Source organism: Podarcis gaigeae, assembly GCF_964106915.1.
Source record: "Podarcis gaigeae genome assembly, chromosome: 11".
Lineage (NCBI taxonomy): Eukaryota > Metazoa > Chordata > Lepidosauria > Squamata > Lacertidae > Podarcis > Podarcis gaigeae.
The window spans coordinates 63,435,132-63,450,850 of NC_139687.1; the positions used below are offsets into that span (position 1 = coordinate 63,435,132).

Below are 15,719 nucleotides of genomic sequence, written 5' to 3' on the forward strand. Positions count from 1 at the left end.
CTGGCTCTGCCAAACTTTGGCACTGGAAAACTACCTTGGGAGTGTGCTATCTTCAAGCCCCAGTAAAAGGGCCCCATCAGGGACAAATCGCGGCCTCTTGATTACTTGGACTTGGACTGCCAGGGCAAAATGCCAGCACCCTTCTACAACTTTATTAACATCCATCTGGACGCAGGTGGCGCTGTGGGTTAAACCACAGAGCCTAGGACTTGCCGATCAGAAGGTCGACGGTTCGAATCCCCGCGACGGGGTGAGCTCCTGTTGCTCAGTCCCTGCTCCTGCCAACCTAGCAGTTCGAAAGCACAAAGTGCAAGTAGCTAAATAGGTACCACTCCAGCGGGAAGGTAAATCGCATTTCCGTGCACTGCTCTGGTTCGCCAGAAGCGGCTTAGTCATGCTGGCCACATGACCCGGAAGCTGTACGCTGGCTCCCTTGGCCAGTAAAGCGTGATGAGCGCCGCAACCCCTTTTGTTGGTATCTTCATGAACTTACCTAAAAAGATAAAGAAAACAAAAGACTGAGTTAAGCACTTGAAAAATCCATTGAAATCAGACATTATACGTTCATCTTAGGTTCGTAAGTCTCTGTGGCTTTGCACAAGATTTTGTATTTTTCTAAGAAGATTGATAAAGAATGCATAATCATTTTGGTAGTTATTGTGTGTGTATTAGTCGCCAACGTGTTGCATGAGTTGTACTACAAACTTTGCCACCAGCCTGAAGGGAACCCAAAGGCGATGGTAGCAATAAGTTTTGCCTCTCCTGCAGAGGCCCATTGTGGAGCTGGCCTGGCGGTTGTGCCACCCACCTTGCCTTCCACACAACTCGCTCTCATCCACCCTCTGGATTGTGACAGCAGTCGCTTTATCCTGAACACCGCCTCAAAGATTCTCTTTTAAAACAAGCCTGTAGAAGCAATTTGATGTGCCGCCAATTGACAAGAAGTGAAACATTTAGACACGAGGTGTTCCATTTCCGCTCCTTCTGTGACATTTTCTCTCAACGCAAAAGAAGAGCCATTTCTTCCGAAAACATTGATTTCGGGGGGGGGGGGGGTCAACCTAGGAGCTTTGTGGAGAAATCTCTTCTTCCCTGTTCCTCTGCTAGTTCTGAACCGTTATGTTTTCTCTCTCATTTCTGTTTTTAATATTATTCCCTGATTATGCATGTTAGCTTCTGAGAGCTTATCCACACATCTGCAGGCCTCAGGCCCCCAAAGCATGGGTTCAAGCAGCTTTCTCCTTTCCCAGGGAAAACCTGTTCTTTAGTGCTAAATTGGAGGCAAACATTCACCAGGAGAAAACCCAAATTGCTCTTTGTTCCAATTTAGCAGTAAAGAGCAGTTTCCTCCGGAGATGAGCCCTTTATCTGGCTTTCCTGTAGAGCAGCTTTTCCCAATCTGGTGCCTTCTTGTTTTGCACCACAACTCTCAGCAGCCTAAGGGATCATTCCTTGCCTTGCCTCTGCCTGTTTCATGGGCTACTACCAGACGTTTGGTGGTTCAAGCCCACCCAGGGACAGCTGGGGGCAGGATTTCCACATCGCAGAGGGTTGGGTTCTCCCTTTTTTGCACTACAACTCCCATCAGCCTCTGCCAACACATCTCTGCTGGAGCAGACAATAGTGTTGCACTGTTTGGGGCTTGTGGGAGTTGTAGTTCGAAGATCCAGAAAGCGCTAAGGTGGGGAAAGTCTGGTCTATGTAAGTAGTTAGCTCAGCCCCCCTCTTCTCTCCTTGAGGCTTCTTGGTTTTCAGCCCTCAGTCCAAGAGGACATCTTTTTGGCATCTTTTGGGGTATTGTGTATTGACCACACAATGCCCTGCCCCTCTAATCTTGTGAAGACGGAGCGTGCATTTTCAGGTGACACAACGTGTTGGGACACGTGGGTTGCTGAGAGGGACAAGTCAAAGGGAATGCAGTCTGATGCCAGCTGCAGCACCTCTGTATCAAATTAAGACCTGGGAGACACGGGTTCGAATCCTGACCATGGCACTGGGCGGTGCCAGTCAGATCTCTCTCCGCTGGCCTTTGCCAGCCATGTGAGAACGAGAAAGAGAACCAGGGTGGAAGCTGTTTTGCCCAGTTCTTGTGATGCTGTAACCATTTGTGAGCCCATTTCTTATTGATTATTGCTTCCTTCTTCCCTTCCTCTCAACCTTTGGCCCCACTGACCCCTGGCTATTGTGTGTTTGTTCCTGCAGATGGCTTACCCTGTGTCGGCAGCGTGTTACGTGGTGCTAGCTGCAGTGGTGGTCGTTTATGCTCAGAGGCACAGCCAGCAGGGTAAGTAGTTGCCTCCTCTTTATCCCAACATCAGTGGGAGATTTATGGTTATTTTACTACTTATTTATATTCCAGCTTTTCCCCAGACCAGGTGTCAAGGCGGCTTACAGACAAATTAAAGCAGCACAGATCAAAACACAAAAATCAAAACACCTATAAAAAAAGGCAAGTCAACTCCAATAGAATTGAAACAATATAAAAACAAATCTATTAAAACACAGACCATAAAAACGGCACGATTTGAAAGCCCCTGTCTCAAAAGAAACGATCAGTTCCCAAAGGTCCCATCAGGATAAAACAGTGTTCACTTGCCGGTGGAAAGACAAGGAGGGAGCCAGTCTGGCTTCTTTCGGAGTCCCAAAGTTGTCTGGGAGCCACCACTGAGAAGGCCCTGTCCCCTGTCCTCACCCAGCATGCTTGTGAGGGTAGTGGCATCTAGGAAAGGACCTCTCCCAAAGATTGCAGAGCCCAGGCAGATCTGTCTGGAAGAATTTGGTCCTTCAGATATTCTGGGCCTAAACCAGAGCAGGAGATTTCTGCAGGACGAACGGCCAAGGCAGTTTCTTGTTTGCCCACCATAGACACTCCAAGACAGTGCTGGGGGTGAGTTGACTGAATCTGAGCTTCTCTGTGACACATGGTGAAGCATCCAGGTGGCCACTTGGCCAGGTGTCCAACTCTTTACTCACATGGCTTGTGTAAAAAGAGTAGAAGTCAATTGCACAGTGCATTACAAGGTGTTTTTCTACACCAGGGAGCTGTCAGGGTTGTGCCTGTGCAGGGATATTCCACAATTTCTTCCAAGTACTTCACAGCTACTGTGTGGTCTCTGGGGCTGAAGAGGGAACTTGCTGCAACTCTGGAGTAGCTGAAATCCCTGCAGATGGGGCCCTCTGAGGTCCATCTAGTGGAGAAGCCAAGGGCATGCTCTTTCCCTGTTTTGATCAGGCAAATGCCAATTATGGGGCATTCTGGCCCCCCAATGAAGACATCCCTTAGTATGGTTCATACTGATCACTGCACTGATTTTACTGGGTTGTGTATTTTTTAAAAAATAAATAAATAAATGGGTTGTTCTGTTTTGTTTGATGTTGAAAAAATAAGAGACGCAGGCTAGCACACTTGGTCTTCTTTTTGTTTTTGAAAGATGTCTTAGCTATGGGCGACTTGTTCCAAACAGCTTGCATATTACAAATATTCCAGGGATACATATGTGGAACTCATAGTCGCTGGATATCCTGAGGACTTTACAATTCTGTGATTCTATGTCTTTTTTTAAAATAAAAAAAAAAAGGAAAGAGCATTAGATAACTACATGGAGGATGCAGTGTTTTACCTATGACAGCCTAAGATGCATTCGCTGCCTTTAGAAACAACTTAGCCTATTGGATGCAGTTGTTGATGGATGTGGAGAGATTTTGCCTTGGTGTCCGGTTTGTGAATCTCTCCAGGGCAGCTCATTTGGGGTGGGCAGAAGAGAGCGTCATTCGCATCCAGGACATCTCCTCTTACGTTCTAATGGTGTGGTCTATGGTGGTAGCAAAAGTCCTGTAAACACATTTTCTGGTCCAAAACAGAGGGAAATCCAAGAACTATTAGGAGTACGAATGTCTTGGGATTTTGCAGATGTTTTACTGTGGTTTTATAATTTGTTGGATGCTGCCCAGAGCGGCTGGGGCAAGCCAATCAGATGGGTGGCATATAAATATGATGATGATGATGATGCAGAAATTCTGCCCCTTTTACAGACAGAGGCTGGGCTCCGACAGAACTTGCCTCGAACCTGGCCTTCGTGGGCTGTGGGGTTGTTGTTTTTCGGCTTCTTCTTTTGAGCCCCTTCTCCATAATTGAGTCCTCCCTGGGTCTCGCATGCGCCTCTGCTCGCCTGGTGATTTCTCTATTTTTAAACGAGTAATTCTCCATTATTGATCAACACCTTGGCTGAATTAACTCACATTTAAATAATAATTATGTTTTCTCCCCAGAGAACGGAGGCAAAGAGGGAGATAAACACCCTTGGAAATGAATGAGCTTGTTCGGGCTGCATGCCGGGGTTAATATATTGATGGGTGTCCGAGCGGCTGCCATCCCGTAGCTTAGTAACCAGCAATAAGCAATTAGGCTCCGTCATTATTCAAGCAGAGGGAGGGCGATTTGACTTTCTCAGCTCCCTCCCGCCCTCCCTGCTTCTAACTCTGGCGCTAATCTTTGCCAATCAGCTCTGCTGCAATGCCCCATGGAGAGGTTGGAGTCGGGGGGGGGGCTGCAGGTGCCGTGATTGTGCTGCGGGCAGGGGGAGGGCATCTCTGAGAGCAAGCATAATCCTCAGGATGCAAGGCAAGGGGTCCATCTGATGCCCCCCAGCAGACAGGTGCACCTCTTGCCTTCCCCTTGGCAGGAATGCTTTCTCCTCTAAAGAAGAAGGGCCAGAAGCACACAGGCAAACTCCTAGGGGCTGAGGCAGTTTGTTGTTGTTGTTGTTAGTTGTTTAGTCGTGTCCGCCTCTTCGTGACCCCCTGGACCAGAGCACGCCAGGCACTCCTGTCTTCCACTGCCTCCTGCAGTTGGGTCAGGCTCATGTTTGTAGCTTCGAGAACACTGTCCCACCATCTCGTCCTCTGCCGTCCCCTTCTCCTTCTGCCCTCCATCTTTCCCAACATCAGGGTCTTTTCCAAGGAGTCTTCTCTTCTCATGAGGTGGCCAAAGTCTTGGAGCCTCAGCTTCAGGATCTGTCCTTCCAGTGAGCACTCAGGGCTGATTTCCTTCAGAATGGAGAGGTTGGATCTTCTTGCAGTCCATGGGACTCTCAAGGGTCTCCTCCAGCGCCATAATGAAGAATGGTTGAAGGAGTTGGGTATGTTTAGCCTGGAGAAGAGGAGACTGAGAGAAGATATGAGAACCACCTTCAAATATCTCAAATATCTGTCACATGGGGGGGGGGGGGGGAGGAAAAAAAATGAAAGAAAAAAAAATGGAAGATGGAGCAAGCCTGTTTTCTGCAGACCTGAACCTATGGCTTCAAGTGACAAGAAAGGAGATTCTGATTAAAATCAGAAAGAATTTTCTAAGAGCTGTTTGACAGTGGAAGGGACTCCCTCGGAAGGTGGCGGGTTTTCCTTCCTTGAAGTTTTTTAAGCAGAGGTTGGGTGGCCATCTGCAGGAGCGTCTCCACCCCCATCACTCAGCCCGGACACTGAGGTCCAGCTCCGAGGGTCTTCTGGTGGTCCCCTCACTGCAACAAGAGAGGCTACAGGGAACCAGGCAGAAGGCCTTCTTGGTGGTGGTGGCGCCCGCCCTGTGGAATGCCCTCCCATCAGATTTCAAGGAAATACACAACTATCTGACTTTTAGAAGACATCTGAAGGCAGCCCTGTTAGCCCTGTTTTTAGTGTTCTGCTGGGAACCTCCCAGAGTGGCTGGGGAAACCCAGCCAGATGGGCGGAGTACAAATAACAAAATTATTATTACCATTAGTCGTGGATGCTTTAGCTGAGATCCCCGCATTTCAGGGGCTACGCTAGGTGATTCTCAGGCATAGCTGTCAACTTTCAAATTTGAAAATAAAGGATCACCTGTCCTGGGGACAGTCTACGGGATATCTAACAATCCAGGATAGCAGTGGGAAACGGCGCTGGAATAAGGGAATTTCCTGCAAAAAAAGGGAAGGTTGACAGCTATGTTCTCAGGGTCCCTTCCGACTCTGCAATTCTCTGAAAATGAGGCAAGAATAAAGCAGCCTCAGAAGATATCAGCCCAGCACAACCCGCTCTCCAAACGTTGGACCTTGGCAGTCCTTTACGACCCCGTCTCTTTCTGTTTTCCTGACGTGTCTGCTGCAGAGAGCCAGCCGGCGCTCTGGCCCTGCCAGGACGAGAACTCCCTGCCTTCCCAAGCTGTCACACACACTCTGCTTGCGAGCCTCGGCCGGTACACCTGCCAGCGCGCAAACACACACCCATGTATATTTTAAAAGCAGGAAACAGCCTCCGGGCCGTTTTGTGTCTTGCGTCTCTCTAATACTGAATAATGGAATTCCCTCTTGCGTGTCTCGGCTGGCAGGCCAGAGGCAGAGGGCTGTGGGCTGCCGGCCGGAATCGTCTTCCCGCTCTCCGAAAAGTCACTGAGCAGACTGGAAGAGGCACAACTGGGGCACGGGAGGTAGCCTGGTGGGCTTCATTGAACGCTGGGTTATCCGGGGCAAGTGCCCAGGCTTGCTGTCCTAAAAAGGCCCTCCCTCTGAACCTCAGAGCTTCTGAGCCACTAAGTCACTGCTTGGGCTTCCCATCTCTTGCAGGGCTCAATTAGTGCCAGCGCCTTCTGTCAAGAGCTTGGGTGTAACCTTTGATGCCTCCCTTTCCAGGGAGGCGCAGGTTGCAGCCACAGCAAAGGTCACCTATGGGACCGCCTCACCTGGTATGCCCTGCAGAGGACCTTAAGGTCCACAAATGACAACATTTTGGAGGTCCCAGGATGCAAGGTGGTTAGATTGGTCTCAAGTAGGGCCAGGGCCTTTTCAGTACTGGCCCCGACGTGATAGAGCGCTCTGTCACAAGAGACCAGGGCCCTGTGGGACTTGACATCTTTCCGCAGGGCCTGCAAGACAGAGCTGTTCCGCCTGGCCTTTGGTTTGGACTCACTCTGACCCTTATGTTTTCCCTCCCCTTATGGTCTTGATCTATGGGCCACTTTTAAAATGAGGTTGCATTTTAAATTGCATTTTAACCTGTATTTTGAATTGGACCCCCCCATTATGTTTTTACTGTGATTTTTTTGGTGTTAGCCACCCTGAGCCCGGCTCTAGCCAGGGAGGGCGGGGTATAAATAATTTTATTGTTGTTATTATATAATACGAGGACAAGGACAGGGTGGTTGTTTCCTGCTGTGGAGAGAAGGCGTTTAATTTATGCCAGTCTCCCCCAAAGTGGTCCCCTCCAGATGTTCATAGAGTCACAGAATTGTAGAGTTAGAAGGGATGCCAAGGGTCATCCATTCCTAACCCACTACCATGTTATGGGACCCCAGCCTCCATCAGCCAGCAATCCCAGGGGTCAAGAGTGGTGGGATCTGCCCTCCAAGGACCTCTGGAGATCACCACATTGAGGGAGGGCTAATGTCCTTATTGTAATCAACAAGGTTTTTACATTTACTCGCAACATTTCATAGGATAATAGAATAGTAGATTTGGAAAGGAGCCCCCAAGAGTCATCTAGTCTATCCCATTGCAATGCAGGAATGTCAACTAAAGCAACCATGATAGATGGCCATCCAACCTCCTCGTAAAAACCTCCAAGGAAGGAGAGGCTGCCACCTTCTGAGGGAGACTGTTCCACTATTGAACAGCTGTTACCGCCAGAAAATTCTTCCTAATACAGTGGTACCTCGGTTCTCGAACTTAATCCATTCCGAGAGTCCTTTCGACTCCCAAAATGGTTTGAAAACCAGGGCATGGCTTCCGATTGGATGCTGAAGCGGAAACTGCGTTGGACATTCAGCTTCCGAAAAAGTTTGCAGACTGGGACACTTACTTCCGGGTTTGCGGCGCTCGGGAGCCAGTTTGTTTGGGAGAGGCACTTCTGCCCTTCAGAGAAGGTGGGTTGCGGGCTTCATGGCCCCACCATGCGCGCAACGGCTGGAACCCAGCCTCCGCGCAATTGGGGGGAATCCCAGCCACATCACCTCCTGGCCAGCCAATTGGCTGGCTCTGGGAGCGTGGCCTGCCCTATTTAAAGTAGGATGCAGCCGGGGATCTCCCTCTTTCCCCGCCTGCCAGCTGTTCCTGCTTTTCCCACCCTCCCGCCCTATAAGGTTTTCGTTCCTTGACCTTGCTATGGACCTTGGTTGGTCGCCATTGAGGGGCCTGGTAGGAATTTTTCCACTTGGCAAATTGGCACCAGCCACTTGGTTTTCGCCTACCTGGTAGCAAATCATCACAACTTTCTTGGTCTTGGCGGTTAGGCATTGGTATTGCTCTGTAGATGGAAGAGGGGAGGTAGCGCCATCCCCTGCCCCACATATTGAAGGGTAGTCCATTAATGGATTCCGGGGGGCGTGGCCCTGTCCAAAGCCTGGGGAGGGCCTAAGGCACGCCCCCTATCGGTTCCTAGTTGATGTGCATCAGCAGGACTCCCCCTACTGGTGGTTAACCCTTCCCGGACTTCAAGCGGACGGGCTGGAGTCGGATATAGTCGGTTAGGACCAATGCCTAAGCCAATACCCCTCATCACCTGTAACCAATGAAGTTGTGGCCTTATTTAGCCCATTAACCATAATAATTGTGTCATGTGTCTTTATTTCCATCGGAGCTTGCCTTCCGGCACCTGCCCTGCACCTCCCTTCCTCCTGCGGACTGCGCACCTGACTCGGACTCCCTTGCGTCCTGCAAGAGAGAGGGAAAGGGACTCTTTGCAGGCACCCAGAGTCCACGACTCCCCTGCCCCCTGCCGCTTGGTCAGTGTTGCAGAGGAGTGCGCAGGGAGCGCCAGCAAGGAACAGCGGACTCCCAAAATAGCAGCCAGAGAAACGTGACCCCATTTCTTTTCAGGCCTCTTACCCTGCTGCACAGTGAGGTCAGCCTCTGGGGTTTAACTGTAATTCACCCTGCATGTCTTGACAGGGAGAGGGCAAAGGTTCGGAGCAAGGGGTGAGGGGCCACCTCTCTTGTTCCCAGACGCAGAGGCATCTCAGGAGCTGCGTTTTGCCTAGGAAGGCAGAACGCGGAGCAAAGTTCTCAGATGCAGCAGAGCCTGGAAGTGACTTGTCCTTTGCAGAAGGTCTTGACTCTCCCTGGGGCCTTGACTGAGGATACGGACCTTGCAATGGCAGCAGATCACTTATGGGTTCCCTGTCCTGATGGGGCTTTGCAAGTTTCCGGTCGGATTAATTGCTGATTTGTCCCTTGCACAGTACTCCACGTGAGGAAAGGTTGTGGTGATTGGGACTTTTCAGTTCAGAGAAAAAGCAAGCAAGAGGCAGCATGATAAGATATTTATGAAATGACGCATGGCACTGAGAAAGGTCTCCCTCTCTCATAGTGCTAGAACGCGTGGACATCTCATGAAGCTGCCGTCTTCAAATACCTGGAGCACAGTTTCATGGGAAATGCAGCAAACTTGTTTTTTGCTGCTCCAGAGGTGAGGAACCCAAACCAGTGGACTCAACAGACAAGAAAAGAGATTCCAATACAGTGGTACCTTGGTACTTGAACACCTTGGTTGCTGATTGGCTGGCCAGGGGATGACGTGGCTGGGAATCCCCCCCCCCAAAAAAAAATTGCACAGTGACTGATTCCAGCCGCTGCACGTGTGTTGGGGCCGTGACGCCCGTAACCCCACCTCCTCTGAAGGGTGGAAGTGGCTTTCTGGCCAGAAGCAGATGGGTTTGCAAATCTTTTTACTGGCACCTCCCTAGCATCATTCATTCATTGCATTTATTTTCTGCATTTCCATTCCACCTTATTCTCCAAGGAGCTCAAGGTGGTTGGTATCCCCACAACAACCCTATAAGGTGGGATAGGCTGAGAAGTGGTGAGTGACCCCCAAGGTCAGCCATTCAGCTTCCTGCCAGTGGAGGATTTGAAGCAGAATTTGAAGTGAGCTCCGTGGCCAAGTGGGAATTTGAAGCCTGGTCTCCAAGGTCCTGAACCAGCACCCTAACCACTACACCACACTGCCAGTATCAACTCACCTAAGCTCTTGGCATAAAATTTGCTTACCAAAATTCCTTATCCATTCAGAGTTTTAGTGGGTGAGAAAGTGGGAATTTGAACCCTGGTCTCCAAGTTACAGCACCCTAGCCACTTCACCATACTGCTGTTGTGTGTTCTGCAGAACTAAGTGGTTCTGGACCAGTATAGCAGGCTGACCTCATGGGTGGTGGTTGAGAGAGAGAGAAAATCAAGCCGTTCCTCGTTTACAGGACCAAAACCCAGAGGTTTTTTGTCTCTGGGCTGTTCTCCTTCGTCCAGAGGAGGCAGAACCCACCTCCCCTGTTCTCAGGCAACGTGGAACGGATGTCCCTGCATTGCCTGTGTCTCCAAACAACCTCCAGAGGGGCTATTATTATGAACAGTTATAAGGGATTATATGTACTTGGCATGCAGTTTGCTCCAAGAAGGAGAAGAGAGAGGAGGGAGGGTGTTGGTTCTGCTCTAGTGATGTTGCTCTTGTTGTTTTGAGCTGGAGGAGCTGACATTGCAAGCCGAAACAAGTTCCCTTAGACGCAAGTTCAAGGTGACCTAACTCTCTGGTTAATAGGTCTTTTATAGAGAATACATTATAGGTATCAAATTTGAAATTATTTATAATTTGTTTAAAAGTTTAAATATTAATAAAAATCTCATACATATATTTGTGTGTGTGATTTTTATTAATACCTAAAAATGGTTATAGAGGATTCTGCAAAATACAGTATTATCAAACAGGGACTGATTATGATATACAAAGTCCATACAAAATTATTGATCACTGTCGCTCTATAATAAAGTTAATAAACCATAGGTACATGAATGCGTGGACTAGAACTATTTATAGCGTAGACTTAATGGCTAAGACAAGGTTACAAAACATGAACCCTGTTATACCATAAATTGAAGCATTCAAAAGCCCCGACCCTTTGCATCTGCCATATTGGGTTATAGGCCGAGGGGATTTTTGGCCGTCTCCCGCCTTGCTTACAAATGAAATAAACTCAGGTGCATAATTGCCCTTTTCTCTTTGGTCTGTAGGGACTCTCCTCTTATTAGTTATTAGATCTTTAATGCATCATATATAGAAAGAGTGTGTGTGTGTGTGTTTTAATTTTATTGGCGCTTAATTGCTTTTTAAATATTATTGTATTTGTTTTTAGCAGTTTCTATTTGATCCATGACCCACCTTGAGTCCTTGTATGGGAAAAAGGTGGAATAATAACGTAACGTAACATAACCTAATATACTATATACTATATAACAGACGCTTCAGGTTACAGACTCTGCTAACCCAGAAATAATACCTCGGGTTAAAAACTTTGCTTCAGGATGAGAACAGAAATTGTGCTCTGGTGGCACGGCGGCAGCAGGAGGCCCCATTAGCTAAAGTGGTGCTTCAGGTTAAGAACAGTTTTAGGTTAAGAACGGACCTCCAGAACAAATTAAGTACTTAACCCGAGGTACCACTGTATAGTGGTCTGTTAAACATTGAAAACTTCCCTAAACAAGGCTGCATCAGATATCTTCTAAAAGTCTGGTAGTTGTTTTTCTCTTTGACATCTGGTGGGAGGGCGTTCCACAGGGCGGGCGCCACTACCGAGAAGGCCCTCTGCCTGGTTCCCTGTAACTTGGCTTCTCGCAGTGAGGGAACCGCCAGAAGGCACTCGGCGCTGGACAAACCCCCCAACTCTGTTTCTTTGTTGCATCCCATCCCTTTCTCAGCAGGCCAGGCTCTTGCCATGCCACCAACAGCCGAGTGTGGAAAATGAGATGCATTTTCAACAATGCCATAGAATGGGCATGGGATGGCACCGCCACCCTCTTGCAACCAGCACCCCAGGGAGGCTAATCAGAGCGTGAGCCGAGCGGAGAGTGCCAGGCTCTCTGCAGCAAGGCAGGAGGTGTCCTCGCAGCCATCCCGGCGTCTGGGGCCATTGATCCCGCCATGCTGAGCACGTCGCCGGCAGTTGCGCTTGCGTTTTTTAGCTCAGGTGCAGAAAGTTAATTGCTCTTTTCACTTTGTTTAATGGGGATGCTGCTGTCAGAACTACTCAGGAGGAAATTACTTTGGCAGGATGGTGACATTGCAGAGGGAGGGGGCCAAGGCAGGGTGGGCGATGAACCAAACACCCTTCTAGCTGAAAGCCTTCATCTCCCGGGCGGGAGTGTGTGTGAGAGAGAAGCACAAGGGCGCCACACTGGGAATGTCAAATCCTGCCCGGGCAATGGAGCAGGGAGACAGAATCTCCATCCCCTGGAAGTTCAGTGGCTTGATTTGATTTTTGCAAGCTTTCTATTCTCCTCCTTCTCATTCTTCTTCCTTGGATTCCTACCCCACCTTTTCCTTCAAGGAGTTCAAGGTGGCATGTACATAGAGTTACAGAATCATAGAATTGCAGAGTTGGAAGGGACCCCGGGGGTCATCCAGTCCAACCCCCTGCAATGCAGAAATCTCAGCTAAAGCATCCGTGACAGATGGCCACCCAACCTCTGCTTAAAAACCTCCAAGGAAAGAGAGAACAAAACTCCCAAGGGAGACTATTGCACTGCTGAACAGCTCTCACTGCCAGAAAGTTCTTCCTGGTGTTTAGTCAGAATTCTTTTCTTGGAACTTGGAGCCATGGGTTCGAGTCCTACCCTCCAGAGCAGGAGAAAACAAACTTGCTCCATCTTCCATGTGACAGCCCTTGAGATACAGTGGTACCTCGGGTTAAGATCTTAATTCATTCTGGAGGTCCGTTCTTAACCTGAAGCTGTTCTTAACCTGAGGTACCACTTTAGCTAATGGGGCCTCTTGCTGCCGCTGTGCGATTTCTGTTCTCATTCTGAGGTTAAGTTCTTAACCTGAGGTACTATTTCTGGGTTAGTGGAGTCTGTAACCTGAAGGGTCTGTAACCCGAGGTACCACTGTATTTGAAGATAGCTTTCATATATCTTCTCTCCTCTTCCCCTGGTTTAAACTACCCAGCTCCATCAAGCACTCCTTCTATAAGGCCATCTTGTTTGCCTTCATCTGCAGGCCTTCCAGCTTGTCAACATCCTTCTTAAATTAGGGGTGCCCAGAATTGGACGTGGTTTTCCAGGTGTGGTCTGACCAAGGCAGAATAGATTCAGTGGTTCTTGCTTAATCCCCACAAAAACCCTGCGAGGTAGGCGAGGTTGAGAGGCAGTGCCTGACTCCCAAGGTCAGCCAGCGAGCTTCCTGGTCAAGTGAGGATTCGAACCCTGGTTTGGCATCCACAGACAGTTTCCTGGGTCATGTGGCCAGCAGGACTAAGCCGCTTCTGGCGAACCAGAGCAGCGCACGGAAACGCCGTTTACCTTCCCGCCGGAGCAGTACCTATTTATCTACTTGCACTTTGACGTGCTTTTGAACTGCTAGGTTGGCAGGAGCAGGGATGGAGCAACGGGAGCTCACCCCGTCGCGGGGATTCGAACCGCCGACCTTCTGATCGGCAAGCCCAAGAGGCTCAATGGTTTAGACCACAGCGCCACCCGTGTCCCTTCTCCTCTTCAGATATTGAAAGAGGGCTCTCGTATCACCTCTCAGTCTCATTGAGATTCCTGCATTGCAGGGGGTTGAAGACTCCAAGAATCCCTTCCGACTCTACAATTCCACGATTCTTCTTCTCCAGGCTAAACATTCCCAACTCCCTCAGCCATTCCTCATCAGGCTTGGTTTCCAGACCCTTGGCCATCTTGGTCGCTCTCCTCTGCACACCTTCCAGCTTGTCAACATCCTTCTTTAATTGTGGTGCCCAGAATTGGATGTGGTATTCCTGGTGTGGTCTGACCCGGGCAGAATATTCAGTGGTTCTCGCTTAATCCCCACAAAAACCCTGTATTGTGCAATTTTAGCTATTTGGCATATGGTCGCCTGGTCTTGCTACTCGTGAGGAGGGGCAGGAAGGACAGGGACTTGACAGTGTATTTCATCTGTCCCTCTGGCTTCTAAGGTGACTATAGCAAGCAGCACCTAATATACCCTCCAGTTTTCTTTGGACCCTTTTGGTCTACAGAGTTGCTTGTAAAAAAAATCCAGAAATACCAATGGAAGCTTTGATTCTCAGGAAGCTGAAACTAGGTGCTCCGTGTCAGGTTTTTTCCGCGATCTTCCTGCAACTGTCCTATGACAACTACCCGTGAACAAATGGACTGGGGGTCAGAACACAAGTGAGAGAGATTGGTAGGTGGGAGAGGAAAGAGCCAGAGTAGATTGAGGCAGGAAAACAAGGAGACTTTGCATTTGTTTGCTTGTTTGTGAAATTTATATACCATGGTCATTTAGTAAAGGACACAAGATACAGTAAATAAATAACATAATACCTACAAAAGTGGCCTTACTCCAAACATGCCCCCTTGAACACTTCAGGAAGGTTGGTGGTTCGAATCCCCGCAACGGGGTGAACTGTTGCTCTATCCCAGCTCCTGCCAACCTAGCTGTTTGAAAGCACTCCAGTGCAAGTAGATAAATAGGTACCACTGTGGCAAATCTGCCCCCTTGAACATTTCAGTCTGTGGAATTGGCACAGGTGCCACACAATGCCCATTATGCATCAGTAAGAAATCAACCTTCTAGTGTGGTGGTGTGTTTTTAGTTCATCACTGGTTTCAAATGTTTGCATGTCTTAATTGTTTTTACTAATGATTTTATTGTTCTGTTCTTTTTATAAACCACTTTGAGGGTTTTCTTTTTGCAAACCAAGCAGTATATAAATTTTATGAAATAAATATAATCAAAAATAGCCTGTGTCCCCTGCCCTCTCTGTGTTAGAAAAAAAGAGGTTTTGCAGCCAGTCTCCTAATTTGCCTGTGTCCTGGTCCCGTTGCTCTGAAACTTAGTGGGATTACTGTACCGCTGAGCCTCTTGGGCTTGCTGATCGGAAGGTTGGAGGTTCAAATACGCACAATGGGGTGAGCTCCCATTGCTCGGTCCCAGCTCCTGCCAACCTAGCAGTTCGAAAGCATACCAGCAAGAGTAGATAAATAGATACCACTGTGATGGGAAAGGTAAACGGTGTTTTCATGCACACTGGTTTCCATCACAGTGTCCCGTTGTAGCCAAAAGTGGTTTGGTCATGCAGGCCACATGACCCGGAAATCTGTCTGTGGACAAACGTCGGTTCCCTCAGCCTGAAAAGCGAGATGAGCATCACAACCCCATAGCCACCTTTTCCTTTAAATATGCCCAGCCTGTGTGTGCCATTTTTCCACCACACAAGTGGTTTCAAAGCAGCTGACAGTCCCAGTCCTTTTCTAAGGAAGAGAAAACAAAAAAATTCCTTCCAGTAGCACCTTAAAGACCAACTAAGTCAGTTCTTGGTATGAGCTTTCGTGTGCATGCACACTTCTTCAGATACCTGAAGAATCTGAAGAAGTGTGCATGCACACGAAATATCTGAAGTATCTGAAGAAGTGTGCATGCACACGAAAGCTCATACCAAGAACTGACTTAGTTGGTCTTTAAGGTGCTACTGGAAGGAATTTTTTTGTTTTGACTATGGCAGACCAACACGGCTACCTATCTGTAAGGAAGAGAAAGAGAGAGAGAGAGAAAAATCACACCTCATCCCTCAATAAAATCGCCCAACATCTATAATGAAACAGCAGGTAAGACGATAGCAGTGGTTATTCTCGATTAAATGAGCCAAAGTAAAAGGACCTTGTGGCACTTTTAAAGACTAACAAATGTATTATGGCCTAAACTTTTATGGATGGCAGTTCATGATGCAGCCCACAAAAGCTCAACAC

General features: G+C 48.5%; 1 protein-coding gene across 2 annotated transcripts in view; it reads left to right on the forward strand.

Annotated features, from left to right (window-relative positions):
* CNTFR (ciliary neurotrophic factor receptor) overlaps positions 1-15,719 on the forward strand; it is a 422,108-nt gene that overhangs the window by 232,735 nt on the left and 173,654 nt on the right. For both annotated transcript variants that reach the window (XM_083702898.1, XM_083702899.1), the window contains one exon: positions 2,203-2,284. In XM_083702898.1, the coding sequence (XP_083559024.1) occupies positions 2,203-2,284 (82 nt within the window). The remainder of the gene's footprint in view (positions 1-2,202; positions 2,285-15,719) is intronic.